This window comes from Anomaloglossus baeobatrachus, chromosome 10, assembly GCF_048569485.1.
Source record: "Anomaloglossus baeobatrachus isolate aAnoBae1 chromosome 10, aAnoBae1.hap1, whole genome shotgun sequence".
Taxonomy (NCBI): Eukaryota; Metazoa; Chordata; class Amphibia; order Anura; family Aromobatidae; genus Anomaloglossus; species Anomaloglossus baeobatrachus.
In genome coordinates, this window is record NC_134362.1 from 61,337,614 (window position 1) to 61,354,719 (window position 17,106).

General features: G+C 45.7%; 1 protein-coding gene across 2 annotated transcripts in view; it reads right to left on the minus strand.

The window, feature by feature from the left end:
* The window catches only part of SLC25A22 (solute carrier family 25 member 22), a 104,713-nt gene that overhangs the window by 25,316 nt on the left and 62,291 nt on the right, over positions 1-17,106 (minus strand). For both annotated transcript variants that reach the window (XM_075326372.1, XM_075326373.1), the window contains exon 5: positions 11,085-11,175. In XM_075326372.1, the coding sequence (XP_075182487.1) occupies positions 11,085-11,175 (91 nt within the window). The remainder of the gene's footprint in view (positions 1-11,084; positions 11,176-17,106) is intronic.

Genomic DNA, 17,106 nt, shown 5'->3' on the forward strand with positions numbered 1-17,106 from the left:
GCAGATCCCGGAGCGGGGATAGATCCACCTTTCCTTGCTAAACCTGCCGGTGTGGGGCCCTCAAAGCCCACACCACAACACCCAAAAGCCGCAGCCACGTAGCCACCGTTAGGGCCCATAGTTCACAGGAGGCAAGCCGCTGGAGTGATCTGGTCCAGGCAACAAGCAAACGGCAAACGAAGGGGAGAGAGGCTTCAGCAACTTCCCTGGGTGACCCCATAGGGACTAAAAGTCGGGGTTACCCCAAACCACCAAGGGCTAAGGAAGGCGAGTTGGTAGTCACCATCAGAAGTCAGCCTGAAGGATACCTGGTTCCAGCCTGGTTCATCCCAGCTACGCCCGGGTTACTCACCCTGCCATCAACTGTGAGTAAAACCCCTGAAAGACATTCTGCTTGTGTGGCGTTATTCTGCGCCTTGTGGTTCTACACACCTATACAGGGCCCTGGGGCTTGCCTCACTCTCAGGAGGCTATCCCAACTGACTGCACACACCATCAGCCCCAGGCGACCCTCAACCTGCAGTGGCGGTCACCACTGACCGCAATTCTGAGAGTGGCGTCACGACAAATAGAAGATTTCCTACCTGCGACAGGATTCAGCAGAGTGGAGTCCCTGAAGGTAATGCACCGACACAGCGTTCTCGGGGCTTCACATTTGCCTACATCATGCTGCTTTCAGATGAGATAGAAAAAACCTGCTGACAGATTTCCTTTAAGACAAGCACAATGCACACAGTGATGTCTGCGTAGACAGGGAGTGACTACACGGATGTCATAGTACAAGAAACAATAATTTCATAGCACAGGGATATTAAACGCCATAAGACCAGGTGCGGTTGCAACATCCAAGGTAAAGGTGACATTTGTTTTTTACCTGGATTCTGAAGCAGATCTGCTTCAAAAACCTATTCAAGTACTTTTTGAATATGCTTATTGTTTTAAATGGGAAATACACATTGAATGCAGCAAGTTATTTACTGACTAAGTTTTAAAAACCTTACTGTTGAAAAAAGGAGTAAAGTAGACTTTAAATTACACATAAAAGTGTTTCTGAGGGATGAGTCATTGCCAGAGAGAAATTACCTTCCCTGAATTTACAAATTCTGTTTTAGGCCTTGTGCACACATTGAGTATTTGGTGAGTTTTTTTTACCTCAGGATTTGTATGACTAAACCAGGGGTGGAACAATCAGAGGAAAAGTATAATAGACACTCGGGCACCACATCTGTATTTATCACCCACTCCTGGTTTTGACTACAAATACTGAGGTAAAAAAACTCATCAAACATTCAACATGTGAACATGGCCTTATAAAAAACATGCACATAAGCTCATCATGCCCGTGCCATGATTTCTGCTGCATGTTGCTGACCCAAATCTAGCCCTTCTGTAGGCCATGGGCACACGTTGAGTATTTGGTGAGTTTTTTACCTCAGTATTTGTAGCCAAAACCAAGAGTGGGTGATAAATACAGAAGTGGTGCCCGTTTTTCTATTATATTTTTTCTCTGATTGCTCCACTCCTGGTTTTCGCTACAAATACTGAGGTAAAAAACTCACCAAATACTCAATGTATGTATGTGACCTACAGAGGGACTGGATTTCAGTCAGCAATATACCCCAAAGGTTATGGAATGGCATGGTGAGCTCATGTGCATGTTTTTTTTGTGAGGCCACATGCACACATTGAATATTTGGTCAGTTTTTTATCTCAGTATTTGTAAGACAAAACCAGGAGTGGAACAATCAGAGGAAAAGTAGTGGAGTGATATATACAGAAATGGTGCTTGTGTTTCTATTAGGCTATGTGTCCACGGTAGAATGTACCTGCGGATTTTTCTGCATGAAAATCCGCGACTTTCGCGGCAAATCCGCACCCGCGGATTTGCCGCGGATTTACCGCGGATTTACCGTGGATTTGCCGCGGATTTTGATGCGGATTTTTTTTTTTTTCCCCCATTCTATACCCAAATCCGCACCAAAATCCGCAACAAATAATTGACATGCTGCAGATTTTTCCGCATCAAAATCCGCGGCAAATCCGCAGCGGAAAAATCCGCAGCATGGACACAGCATTTCCAAAATGCCATTGAAATGGCTTGGAAGTGCCGCTGCTGCAGATTTTCGGGAAATCCGCGATAAATCCGCAGCAAATCCGCGGCAAAATCCGCGGTAAATCCGCAGCGTGGGCACATAGCCTTATACTTTTCCTTTGATTGTTCCACTCCTTGTTTTCTCTTACAAATACTGAGGTAAAAAAAACTCTCCAAATACTCAATGTGTGCATGTGGCCCCACAAAAAAACCCATACACATGGGTTCGCCATGCCGTTCCATGACCAATGGAGCATGTTGCTGAGTGAAATCCAGGCTCTCTGTAGGCCTTAGATGAGATTCATGCCCAAGTTGTCGCCAACTAGTAGTGGGCAATTGAGACCAAGCAGATATGGGAAACCTCTATTTCCAAGGACCCATAAGACTCTCATGGTCTGCCTCAATGGCAAGTCCTCACTTGTTTTGGTTGTAGTAGGTAATAAACAGGTTATTGTCCCAGAACCTGCTCCAATGATGGATACAGTTAGGTCCAGAAATATTTGGACAGTGACACACTTTTCGCGAGTTGGGCTCTGCATGCCACCACATTGGATTTGAAATGAAACCTCTACAACAGAATTCAAGTGCAGATTGTAACGTTTAATTTGAAGGTTTGAACAAAAATATCTGATAGAAATTGTAGGAATTGTACACATTTCTTTACAAACACTCCACATTTTAGGAGGTCAAAAGTAATTGGACAAATAAACCAAACCCAAAAAAAAATTTTTTATTTTCAATATTATGTTGCAAATCCTTTGGAGGCAATCACTGCCTTAAGTCTGGAACCCATGGACATCACCAAACGCTGGGTTTCCTCCTTCTTAATGCTTTGCCAGGCCTTTACAGCCGCAGCCTTCAGGTCTTGCTTGTTTGTGGGTCTTTCCGTCTTAAGTCTGGATTTGAGCAAGTGAAATGCATGCTCAATTGGGTTAAGATCTGGTGATTGACTTGGCCATTGCAGAATGTTCCACTTTTTTGCACTCATGAACTCCTGGGTAGCTTTGGCTGTATGCTTGGGGTCATTGTCCATCTGTACTATGAAACGCCGTCTGATCAACTTTGCGGCATTTGGCTGAATCTGGGCTGAAAGTATATCCCGGTACACTTCAGAATTCATCCGGCTACTCTTGTCTGCTGTTATGTCATCAATAAACACAAGTGACCCAGTGCCATTGAAAGCCATGCATGCCCATGCCATCACGTTGCCTCCACCATGTTTTACAGAGGATGTGGTGTGCCTTGGATCATGTGCCGTTCCCTTTCTTCTCCAAACTTTTTTCTTCCCATCATTCTGGTACAGGTTGATCTTGGTCTCATCTGTCCATAGAATACTTTTCCAGAACTGAGCTGGCTTCATGAGGTGTTTTTCAGCAAATTTAACTCTGGCCTGTCTATTTTTGGAATTGATGAATGGTTTGCATCTAGATGTGAACCCTTTGTATTTACTTTCATGGAGTCTTCTCTTTACTGTTGACTTAGAGACAGATACACCTACTTCACTGAGAGTGTTCTGGACTTCAGTTGATGTTGTGAACGGGTTCTTCTTCACCAAAGAAAGTATGCGGCGATCATCCACCACTGTTGTCATCCGTGGACGCCCAGGCCTTTTTGAGTTCCCAAGCTCACCAGTCAATTCCTTTTTTCTCAGAATGTACCCGACTGTTGATTTTGCTACTCCAAGCATGTCTGCTATCTCTCTGATGGATTTTTTCTTTTTTTTCAGCCTCAGGATGTTCTGCTTCACCTCAATTGAGAGTTCCTTAGACCGCATGTTGTCTGGTCACAGCAACAGCTTCCAAATGCAAAACCACACACCTGTAATCAACCCCAGACCTTTTAACTACTTCATTGATTACAGGTTAACGAGCGAGACGCCTTCAGAGTTAATTGCAGCCCTTAGAGTCCCTTGTCCAATTACTTTTGGTCCCTTGAAAAAGAGGAGGCTATGCATTACAGAGCTATGATTCCTAAACCCTTTCTCCGATTTGGATGTGAAAACTCTCATATTGCAGCTGGGAGTGTGCACTTTCAGCCCATATTATATATAATTGTATTTCTGAACATGTTTTTGTAAACAGCTAAAATAACAAAACTTGTGTCCCTGTCCAAATATTTCTGGACCTAACTGTATATAATTTGTGCAACCGCACAGGGGCCCAAGAGGTGAGAGGGCCCAGGTCAACCTCCAAAGCATGAGGAATTGTGCATTATGATGAGCTGTTGGACTGCAATGGGCCCTAAGGCTATGTGCGCACGTTGCGTACAGTCACTGCAGAAATTTCTGCAGCGATCTGAAGAGCACATGTGCGCTTTAAATCGCTGCAGAAATGTCCGTAGTGAAAAAAAAAAAAAAGCCGATTCCATGCGCTCTGCCTGCAGCTCCTGCCATAGACAGAGCAGGAGCTGCCGGCAAAGCGCACGGAAGAAGTGACATGTCACTTCTTAGAACGCAGCGCTTCGGCAGTAGCCGAAGCGCTGCGCTCTAAAACGCCACGTGCGCACGGCCCCTGCACAATCTCCATAGACTGTGCAGGGGACGCAGGACGCATTCAGTATTTACGCAACGTGCGCACATAGCCTAATTCTGTTTTTGCACACAGGCCATCTTCCATCTTTGTCCACCAATGACCTGCTCAAACTACTTTCTGTTGAAAGATACATGTTTTGGGATTTTTTTCAAGACAGGAACCTTAAAATGTTCTATTATGTTTGCTTTTAGTTCTGTTGTGCAAAAACAAAATCTGGATCCTTTCTTTCAATAGGGCAGAAAAAAAGTAGCCACCATCATTTTTGCTTCAAGTTGCATTCTTTGATAATCGAAAAAAATCACCCTCTACCTCCCCCCCTCAAAAAAAAGTACATTAACCCCTTTACGACCGCCGATACGCCTTTTAACGGCGGTAAATAAGGGTACTTTTTCCGATATGCCGCTTTTTAACGGCGGTCGGAAAAAAGGGTCTAGCGCCCCCCAGAGTCAGAAAATTTCCGGGGTCTCAGCTGCCGGGGGTAGCTGAGACCCTGGAGATCATGATTCGGGCCGGTTTTTCCGGTCCCCAGTCACGTGATGACCGGTATACACCGTATACCGATCATCAAGTTATAGTAAATGACCGCGCCGGTAAAAAATGATTTATCTCCCATCTGGCATGATCAAACATGTCAGATGGGAGATAAATCTTTTTCCCGGTTCCCTCCGGTCCCCCGGTGTCCCCAAAGTGCCCCCCCCGACCCCCAACCCCCTCCCGAAAATCCAAGATGGCCGCGCGCACCGGCGATCACAGCAGCGCGCCGGCCGCATTTCCACTGTTCCTATGGTTTCTGTCGTATGTGCCATAACACATACGACAGAAACCTGCTCCCTAGGCCCTGCCGGGTCCCCCCCTACCCCCCCCCTGGTGTCCCCCGGTGTCATACATACCTGTCGCAGCTCTGATCCCCCGCGGCCCCCTCCTCCGGCTCCTTCTCAGCAGACTCCGGTCACATGAGCAGAGCGCAGCTGTCAGCTTCCTGTGTTCAGGACGCTGGCTGCTGCTCGCACTATGCAGCTGTGACCCAGGGAGGGTGGGTGCAGATTCTTTGCACCCACTCTCCTCAAATGGAGGGTCTGCCCTCCTAGAAAATGGGGGATACGTTCCCTGAACGTGTCCCCCATATTCTAGAAGGTCCAGAGTCGACGTGGGACGTCCAAATGGATTATTGTGGATTTTTTTTTTTCTTTTCAATAAATTGGTCAATCAGGGAATGTTTTGGGGAGTGTTTTTTCAAATAAATTTTTTTTTGTTGTCAATTTTTTTTTTATTACTGTCAATTAGTTATGTCGGGTATCTGATAGACGCCGTGACATAACTAATTGCTGGGCTTGATGCCAGGTGACATTACACACCTGGTATCAACCCCATTCATTACCCCGTTAGCCAACGCACCAGGGCGCGGGATGAGCTGGGGCGAAGCGCCAGAATTGGCGCATCTAATGGATGCGCCACTTCTGGGGCGGCTGCGGCCTGCTATTTTTAGGCTGGGAAGAGTCCAATAACCGTGGCTCTTCCCATCCTGAGAATACCAGACCCCAGCTGTCAGCTTCACCTTGGCTGGTGATCTAATTTGGGGGGACCCCACGTTTGTTTTTTTTTTTTTTAATTATTTATTTATAAATAATTAAAAAAAAAAAACAGCTTGGGGAGCCCTCCAAATTGATCACCAGACAAGATGAAGCTGTCAGCTGTGGTTTGCAGGCTACAGCTGTCTGCTTTACCCTAGCTGGCTATCAAAAATAGGGGGGACCCCACGTCATTTATTTTAATTCTTTTTTTTTTTTGGGCTAAATACAAGGCTAGGCATCCTTTAGTGTCACATGAAAGGCACTAAAGGGCGCCAGCTTAGAATATGCAGGGGGGTGGGACATTATATATGTTTGACATCTATCCATTCATCCATTGTAGCATTTTACGCTGTGTGCCCACAATCAGGGTTTGCAACGTTTTGGGCGCAGAGTGTTTTCCCTGCGTCCATAACGCTGTGTTGTGCAGTAGAAGCACAGTGGCAGGATTTTTAGAAATCCCGTGCCCACTGTGTTTCTTTTCTCCGCAGCATAAATCGACCTGTGGCGCAGCTTCCCGAGCCTCAGGATGTCAATTTATGCTGCGGAGATGAGTGTTCTTTGCAGGTAGAATAGAACTAAAGTCCACAGCAGCCTGAACCCAAATCGTGGGCATGGGCAGCTGCGTTCTCCCGTGGACAACACTCACATTTCTGCAGGAGGCTGACACTGGGTACTAGACGCCGTGTCGCTGGATCATGGCCACATAGCCTAAAGGCTACTTTACACGCTGCGATATCGGTCCCGATATCGCTAGCGTGGGTACCCGCCCCCATCTGTTGTGCGACACGGGCAATCGCTGCCCGTGACGCACAACATCGCGCAGATGCGTCACACATACTTACCTGCCCGGCGACGTCGCTGTGACCGGCAAACCGCCTCCTTTCTAAGGGGGCGGTCCGTGTGGCGTCACAGTGACGTCACTGAGCGGCCGCCCAATAGAAGCGGAGGGGCGGAGATGAGTGGCCGGAACATCCCGCCCACCTCCTTCCTTCCTCATAGCGGCCGGGAGGCAGGTAAGGAGAGGTTCCTCGTTCCTGCGGCGTCACACATAGCGATGTGTGCTGCCGCAGGAGCGACGAACTACATCGTTACTGCTGCAGTAACGATAATCGAGAATGGACCCCCATGTCACCGATGAGCGATTTTGCACGTTTTTGCAACGATGCAAAATCGCTCATCGGTGTCACACGCAGCAACATTGCTAATGCGGCCGGATGTGCGTCACCAATTCCGTGACCCTAACGACTCCGCATTAGCGATGTCGCAGCGTGTAAAGCCCCCTTAACAGTGAGAAATTTTTTGCTACAGCAACAGTTTTGTGAAGTACCTGTGGATTCAAAATGTTTACTATACTCCTGAATAAAATCCTTGAGGGGTCCAGTTTCCAAAATGAGGTCACTTGTGGGGGGTTTCTGATGTATAGGTGCCCAAGGGGCCCTGCTAATGTGACATGGTGCGCGCAATTTACTTCAACTTTTCCAAAATTCAAATGGTGCTCCTTCCATTCCAAGCCCTCCCATTTATCCAAACAAAGGTTTTTGGCCACATGTGTGGTATCCCTGCGCTCACAAGAAATTAGATAACAACCTGTGGGGTACACGTTTTGTTGTTGCCTCTTGAAAAAGTGAAAAATGTGTCGCTAAATCAACATTTTTGTGAAAAAAATGAAAATTTCAATATGGCAACCTAAGCTTATCAAATTCTGTGAAGTATTCGTGGATTCAAAATGCTCAATATACACCTAGATTAAAGCCTTGAGGGGTCTTATTTCCAGAATGGGGTCACTTGTGGGGGACCTCCACTGCTTAGGCACCTCAGGGGTTCTCCTAATGCAACATGGCGTCCGCTATTGATTCCAGCCAATTTTGCAGTCAAATTGCACTCCTTCTCTTCTGAGCCCTGTAGTGTGCCCAAACAGTTGATTTCCACCACATACAAGATATCAACAAACTCAGGAGAAATTGCGCAATAAATTTCATGGTGATTTTTTTCCTGTTACCCTTGTGAAAAAAAAAGCTACCTGGTTGAAGTAACAATTTTGTGGTAAAATTTTATTTTTTTATTTTCATGGCTCAACGTTATAAACTTCTGTGAAGCACCTGGGGGTTCAGGGTACTCACCAAACATCAAGATAAATTCCTTGAGGGGCCTAGTTTCCAATATGGGGTCACTTGTGGTGTTTTTTTGCTGTTTACGTACCTTAGGGGTCCTCCAAATGCGACATGGTGCCCGCAATCTTTTTCAGCCAAATTTCCTTTCCAAAATTCAAATATTGCTCCTTCCGTTCCAAGCCCTCCCATTTCTCCAAACAAAGGTTTCAGACCACAAGTGAGGTATCACCGCGCTCATAAAAAAGTGGGTAACAAACATTGGGGTCATATTTTTGGAATTACCTCTTGAAAAAGTGAAAAAATTGATGCTAAAGCAACATTTTTGAGAAAAAAATGAAAATTTTCAATGTGACAACGTAACGTTATCAAAATCTGTGAAGTACCTGTGGATCCAAAATGCTCACTATACCCCTAGATAGAAGCCTTAAGGGGTCTAGTTTCCAAAATGGTGTCACTTGTAAGGGGTTTCTGCTGTTTAGGTACATGCAACATGGTGCCCGCAATCTATTTCAGCCAAATTTGCTTTCCAAAATTCAAATATTGCTCCTTCTGTTCCGAGCCCTCCCATTTGTCCAAACAGAGGTTTCTGACCACATGTGGGGTATTGGCGCGTTCATAAGAAAGTGGGTAACAAGTTTTGGGGTTCATTTTGTTATGTTATTTCTTCTAAAAGTGAATAAATTTGGGGTAGAGCAACATTTTAGGTAAAATTTTATTTTTTGCTTTTTTTCATTCCACTTTGCTTTAGTTCCTGTGAAGCACCTGAAGGGTTAATAAACTTCTTGGATGTGGTTTTGAGTACTTTGAGGCGTGCTGTTTTGAGAATGGTGTCACTTTTAGGTATTTTCTGTCACTTAGGCCTCTCAAAGTCACTTCAAATGTGATGTGGTCCCTAAAAAAATGGTTTTGTGAATTTTGTTGAAAAAATGGGAAATTGCTGATGAACTTTGACCCCTTCTAACTTCCTAACCCCAAAACATTTTGTTTCAGAAATTGCGCTAATGTAAAGTAGACATGTGGGAAATGTTATTTATTAACTGTTTTGTGTGACATAACTCTCTGGGTTAAGGGCATAAAAATTAAAAGTTTGAAAATTGCAAAATTTTCTAAATTTTCATCAAATTTCCGTTTTTTTCACAAATAAAAGCAAAAAATATCGTTCTAAATTTATAACTATCATGAAGTACAATATGTCATGAAAAAACAATGTCAGAATCACCGGGATCCGTTGAAGCGTTCCAGAGTTATGACCTCATAAAGTGACACTGGTCAGAATTGCAAAAAATGGCCTGGTCATTAAGTACAAAACTGGCTTCGTCCTTAAGGGGTTAAACAGATGTAAATGTTTTGTTTTCACTCTCTTTTTTTATATCTTTTCTCCCTTCATCAATGTGTTTCTTCTAGAAGCAGTCGCCCCCACTTTCCTTACATGTTCTGCCTCCTCTCCATCTGTTACTGAGTTTTTCCTCATTTTATTCCTTATCTGCTCATCCACATTAATTATCTCTTACATGCTGGTCTGCAAAGCCGCCAACAAATATTTTTGGAGGAAACACAAAAATGGCCACTCTTTTGTACAGTTTTCAGCATGAAGAGGTTAGAGCGGTAGCTGAATTGGTGAGATAAAGGGTGCCAGATGCTGTATATAGCAATACTTGCATTGTTAAGGTGTATGATTATAGAGATCTTGAGATCTTTTAAATATTCAGAGTACTCATCATAAATGGTGAAAGGGTCTGATGTCTACCAAGAGGAACAAATGCAAGTAATGTCAACTAACGTTTGCATTTTTGAAAATAGATCAGGCAATAATCTGGCGCGTGCTATAATAGCTGCGGGGGTTGGACCATGTAGCGTCGGCGGTCCTGCACCGCTCGCCTCCCCTGCAGGGACGCTGACTCACCACCGCGGCCAGCCCGTGCCACGCTGGTTGGCTTGCCTGTGGACCTCCATGTGGGTTTGCCCTGCTTCCTCCTCTGCTCCTAGGGCATGCATGTGCACAGCTGCCCTTCTCAGCCTATTGCTGAGAGGCACTGGGTACTTAAGGCACTCTCCCACTAGGGGAGGTGCCTGATCAACATGATTAGGTAGTTAGTAGTCCGTGCCTTAGCCCGCTAGTTGCCAGGTCCCACTGTCCATTGTGCTTCCCTGTGTCAGTGCATAGTGTCTTATTCCTGTTTTTCAATTCCTTTGGTACCCCTGTGCCTGTCCATCCTGGCCGTGGTCCCTGCTACTTGAGTGACTTTGTCCGTTCTGCCTGGCTGTACCATCTGTCTCAGCTGTCCTGGCTGCACCTGCTACAATAGTGACTCTGTCCATCCAGCCATGATGTACCATCTGCCTCAGCCATCTCGGCTGATCTGCTACACTAGGGACTCTGCCTGTCTTGCCCCGAGGGTCAGGTACCACAGTGCCGATAACTGCCCTGGGAGTGGCACCTGGTGACAAGCCCGTCCCACAAAAGGGTAAGCCTTGTGGTCCAGTAGGTCCACTCCTGCTTGCCACCTTACTAACTCTTACCATGAGAGAATTTTATGCAATATTACACAGAAAAAAACCCAAGTGCAACATACTGAGTAGTACATATGGGCCTATATGTATATAAACTAGAATATATGCATTGCACTACAATTAGCTGTATGGACATGTGTGAGTAAACAAACATGCACATTTAAACTATCAAAATCTTCCAATTTCCCTAATCCAGGATAGATTTTTTTTTTTTATTATTTATTTATTTTTTTTTTAAAAAAAAAGTGACAAACTTTACATTACTTACCCGTCTTTGGACAGCGCGTGCCTGAAGAAATCATTTGCAGCTAGTTTAATAGCTTTTTCAGGTGTAACAAGAGTTAAATTTACAGCAGCACCTGCAGATAGATAACAAGTATGAACTCCTGCAAAGCTGAATAAAGCGTATGCTTTACCTAAAAACTGCTTAGTGTGCAATATTTAGCATTATATAAATGCAATTAATCTGGTATTTTGTAAAAAAAAATATTCAAACAGTATCCTGGAAAAAAAAGACAAATATTGTATCTCAGAAAACATGAGTAGTGCACATGCTGCAGGAGTACTCGCTGTCAGAACATAGTTGGAATTTTCCATGCAATTTACACTATATCCTTCAACAAGGTGAATGCCTGTTCATACCCATGGGTATATACAGAAATCATAGAGTCTGATATAATAACTAGGATAGGATATCTAACTATTGAGAGCATTGCAAAATGTACAATATATTTCAATTCTGTAACAGAGAGCCCTTTATTTCTAACATGATAAGTTAATTGCGACATGCAGTCTCCAGGAGAAGCTGTTCTGCTTTATTATGTACAGTGCTCGCTCTTATTACATAGTATCTTACCTTATAATGTATAATGCTGTACCTTATTACATAGTATCCTTCCTTGTATACTATATATTACCATCTCTTATTGCAGTGTCCTGCTTTATTATATATAGAACCATCCCTTATTTCATAGTGTCCCCTTCTATTAACCATAGCATTATTGACTCGCCCACCCCAGGGCTATGGGACACCCAGTGCCGGGCCGGACTAGTCCGGTGGTTGTCAGTGGTGGCGGGGCCCGACTCCGTGGCCCTGGTGGGTATCAGTTAAATATGGCTGGTGACTTGGGAGCAATTAAAGTATTTGTTTCGTGACGCCACCTGTGGTATGCGGCTATTAAGCCGCCGCTGCTGTGTAAGGCCTCCGGGGTGATGATTAGAGATGAGCGAACCGGTCCCGGTTCGGCTCGAGGCGGTTCGCCGAACGGGGGGTCTGGCTCGAGTTCGGCTCGTCGAACGTTCGACGAACCGAACTCGAGCCCATAGGAAACAATGGCAGGCAATCACAAACACAGTAAAACACCTAGAAAACACCCTCAAAGGTGTCCAAAAGGTGACAAACAACTCACAACACAACACAAACACATGGGAAAGTGACAAGGACATGTACTCATGCGAAAACAAAACAGCTGGACAAGGAAAAAGAGGAGGACACACAGATATAGGCATGGCACGCCCTTCTAAAGTCATGTAAAACACCGCAAGGTGACTCCAAGCGGAGTCTCCCTTTTTTCCAAAAATTGGGCCCCACACACCCACCCCTTCAGTGGCAGCAGTTGTGCCCCAGTTGTACACTTCACAGCTAGATTTGCATCAAGCACATTCAAAAATACGCCATTCTTATCCGTCCCCAGGATGACACCGGGGTAGGTAGCAAAGTCTTTCCTGATCCCAGCTCTGTTCATCTTGGCTTCTTTTAAAAACACAGCAAGCAAGGGTTACTCCAAGCGGAGTCTCCCTTTTTTCCAAAAATTGGGCCACACAGACACCCACCCCATCAGTGGCAGCACTTGGGCCCTAGTTGCAAACAGGATGTTTTGATTTGCATCAAGCACATTCAAAAATACGCTATTCTTAGCCGTCCCCAGGATGACACTGGGGTAGGTAGCAAAGTCTTTGCTGACCCATGACTTGTTCATCTTGGCTTCTTTTAAAAACAATGTAAGCAAGGGTTACTCCAAGCGGAGTCTCCCCTTTTTTCCAAAAATTGGGCCCCACACACACCCACCCATTCAGTGGCAGCAGTTGTGCCCCAGTTGTACACTTCACAGCTAGATTTGCATCAAGCACATTCAAAAATACGCCATTCTTATCCGTCCCCAGGATGACACCGGGGTAGGTAGCAAAGTCTTTCCTGATCCCAGCTCTGTTCATCTTGGCTTCTTTTAAAAACACAGCAAGCAAGGGTTACTCCAAGCGGAGTCTCCCTTTTTTCCAAAAATTGGGCCACACAGACACCCACCACATCAGTGGCAGCACTTGGGCCCTAGTTGCAAACAGGATGTTTTGATTTGCATCAAGCACATTCAAAAATACGCTATTCTTAGCCGTCCCCAGGATGACACCGGGGTAGGTAGCAAAGTCTTTGCTGACCCATGACTTGTTCATCTTGGCTTCTTTTAAAAACAATGTAAGCAAGGGTTACTCCAAGCGGAGTCTCCCTTTTTTCCTAAAATTGGGCCACACAGACACCCACCCCATCAGTGGCAGCACTTGGGCCCTAGTTGCAAACAGGATGTTTTGATTTGCATCAAGCACATTCAAAAATACGCTATTCTTAGCCGTCCCCAGGATGACACCGGGGTAGGTAGCAAAGTCTTTCCTGATCCCAGCTCTGTTCATCTTGGCTTCTTTTAAAAACACAGCAAGCAAGGGTTACTCCAAGCGGAGTCTCCCTTTTTTCCAAAAATTGGGCCACACAGACACCCACCCCATCAGTGGCAGCACTTGGGCCCTAGTTGCAAACAGGATGTTTTGATTTGCATCAAGCACATTCAAAAATACGCTATTCTTAGCCGTCCCCAGGATGACACCGGGGTAGGTAGCAAAGTCTTTCCTGATCCCAGCTCTGTTCATCTTGGCTTCTTTTAAAAACACAGCAAGCAAGGGTTACTCCAAGCGGAGTCTCCCTTTTTTCCAAAAATTGGGCCACACAGACACCCACCCCATCAGTGGCAGCACTTGGGCCCTAGTTGCAAACAGGATGTTTTGATTTGCATCAAGCACATTCAAAAATACGCTATTCTTAGCCGTCCCCAGGATGACACCGGGGTAGGTAGCAAAGTCTTTCCTGATCCCAGCTCTGTTCATCTTGGCTTCTTTTAAAAACACAGCAAGCAAGGGTTACTCCAAGCGGAGTCTCCCTTTTTTCCAAAAATTGGGCCACACAGACACCCACCCCATCAGTGGCAGCACTTGGGCCCTAGTTGCAAACAGGATGTTTTGATTTGCATCAAGCACATTCAAAAATACGCTATTCTTAGCCGTCCACAGGATGACACCGGGGTAGGTAGCAAAGTCTTTCCTGATCCCAGCTCTGTTCATCTTGGCTTCTTTTAAAAACACAGCAAGCAAGGGTTACTCCAAGCGGAGTCTCCCTTTTTTCCAAAAATTGGGCCACACAGACACCCACCCCATCAGTGGCAGCACTTGGGCCCTAGTTGCAAACAGGATGTTTTGATTTGCATCAAGCACATTCAAAAATACGCTATTCTTAGCCGTCCCCAGGATGACACTGGGGTAGGTAGCAAAGTCTTTGCTGACCCATGACTTGTTCATCTTGGCTTCTTTTAAAAACAATGTAAGCAAGGGTTACTCCAAGCGGAGTCTCCCCTTTTTTCCAAAAATTGGGCCCCACACACACCCACCCATTCAGTGGCAGCAGTTGTGCCCCAGTTGTACACTTCACAGCTAGATTTGCATCAAGCACATTCAAAAATACGCCATTCTTATCCGTCCCCAGGATGACACCGGGGTAGGTAGCAAAGTCTTTCCTGATCCCAGCTCTGTTCATCTTGGCTTCTTTTAAAAACACAGCAAGCAAGGGTTACTCCAAGCGGAGTCTCCCTTTTTTCCAAAAATTGGGCCACACAGACACCCACCCCATCAGTGGCAGCACTTGGGCCCTAGTTGCAAACAGGATGTTTTGATTTGCATCAAGCACATTCAAAAATACGCTATTCTTAGCCGTCCCCAGGATGACACCGGGGTAGGTAGCAAAGTCTTTCCTGATCCCAGCTCTGTTCATCTTGGCTTCTTTTAAAAACACAGCAAGCAAGGGTTACTCCAAGCGGAGTCTCCCTTTTTTCCAAAAATTGGGCCACACAGACACCCACCCCATCAGTGGCAGCACTTGGGCCCTAGTTGCAAACAGGATGTTTTGATTTGCATCAAGCACATTCAAAAATACGCTATTCTTAGCCGTCCCCAGGATGACACCGGGGTAGGTAGCAAAGTCTTTCCTGATCCCAGCTCTGTTCATCTTGGCTTCTTTTAAAAACACAGCAAGCAAGGGTTACTCCAAGCGGAGTCTCCCTTTTTTCCAAAAATTGGGCCACACAGACACCCACCCCATCAGTGGCAGCACTTGGGCCCTAGTTGCAAACAGGATGTTTTGATTTGCATCAAGCACATTCAAAAATACGCTATTCTTAGCCGTCCCCAGGATGACACCGGGGTAGGTAGCAAAGTCTTTGCTGACCCATGACTTGTTCATCTTGGCTTCTTTTAAAAACAATGTAAGCAAGGGTTACTCCAAGCGGAGTCTCCCTTTTTTCCAAAAATTGGGCCACACAGACACCCACCCCATCAGTGGCAGCACTTGGGCCCTAGTTGCAAACAGGATGTTTTGATTTGCATCAAGCACATTCAAAAATACGCTATTCTTAGCCGTCCACAGGATGACACCGGGGTAGGTAGCAAAGTCTTTCCTGATCCCAGCTCTGTTCATCTTGGCTTCTTTTAAAAACACAGCAAGCAAGGGTTACTCCAAGCGGAGTCTCCCTTTTTTCCAAAAATTGGGCCACACAGACACCCACCCCATCAGTGGCAGCACTTGGGCCCTAGTTGCAAACAGGATGTTTTGATTTGCATCAAGCACATTCAAAAATACGCTATTCTTAGCCGTCCCCAGGATGACACTGGGGTAGGTAGCAAAGTCTTTGCTGACCCATGACTTGTTCATCTTGGCTTCTTTTAAAAACAATGTAAGCAAGGGTTACTCCAAGCGGAGTCTCCCCTTTTTTCCAAAAATTGGGCCACACAGACACCCACCCCATCAGTGGCAGCACTTGGGCCCTAGTTGCAAACAGGATGTTTTGATTTGCATCAAGCACATTCCAAATCCACAAGCATTTACTCTCCCCAGGATGACACAGGGGTAGTAAATTCCTTCTGGATCCATGACTTGTTCATTTTGATGAACGTCAGTCTGTCCACATTGTCACTGGACAGACGCGTGCGCTTATCTGTCAGCACACACCCAGCAGCACTGAATACACGTTCAGAGACAACGCTGGCAGCTGGACACGACAAAATCTCCAAGGCGTAAGTTGCGAGCTCTGGCCATTTTTGTAGGTTTGAAGCCCAAAAGGAGCAAGGCTCCAGTTGCACAGTCATGGCATCGATGTTCATTTGGAGATACTCCTGTATCATCCTCTCCAGCCGTTGACTATGTGTCAGACTTGTTGTCTCTGGTGGCCTTGCAAAAGAGGGTCTAAAAAAATTATGAAAAGATTCCATAAAATTGCTGTTACCGGCACCAGAAAAGGTCCTACTGGTACGGGTAGACTGTTGAAGATGACGAGACCGTCCCATGTTTGTCAAGTTACAACTGGGAGATTCACTCCCTGCACCTGCACGGTTGTTTGGTGGAAAAGCCGAGCTAAGATCTAGTAACAGCTTCTGCTGATACTCCTGCATACGTGCGTCCCTTTCTATGGCTGGAATTATGTCACAAAATTTGGACTTGTACCGGGGATCTAATAGTGTGGCAATCCAGTAGTCATCATCACTTCTAATTTTGACAATACGACTGTCATGTTGGAGGTAGTGCAACAAAAAGGCACTCATGTGTCTTGCGCAGCCATGCGGACCAAGTCCATGCTGTGTTTGTGGCATAGAGGTGCTACCCGTTCTTTCTTCCTCTGACATCTGACCCCAACCTCTTTCAACTGAAATTTGACCAAGGTCTCCCTCATCCGCTGAGTCTTCCATGTCCATGGACAGTTCGTCCTCCATTTCTTCATGTTCTCCTGCACCTTGCTCAACATTTCGCCTGCTACTATGCGCCCTTGTCGATCCCTGTCCCCCATGGTCCCATGCCTGCTGCGTTGGTGATGATGAACGTCTGGACCTTCGTGATGTTGTTGTCCCTTGCGCATATGAATCCTCCTGTAGTTCCTCCCCTTCATGTTGTCCCACCCCCTGACTCCGAATAGTGTTTAGCGTGT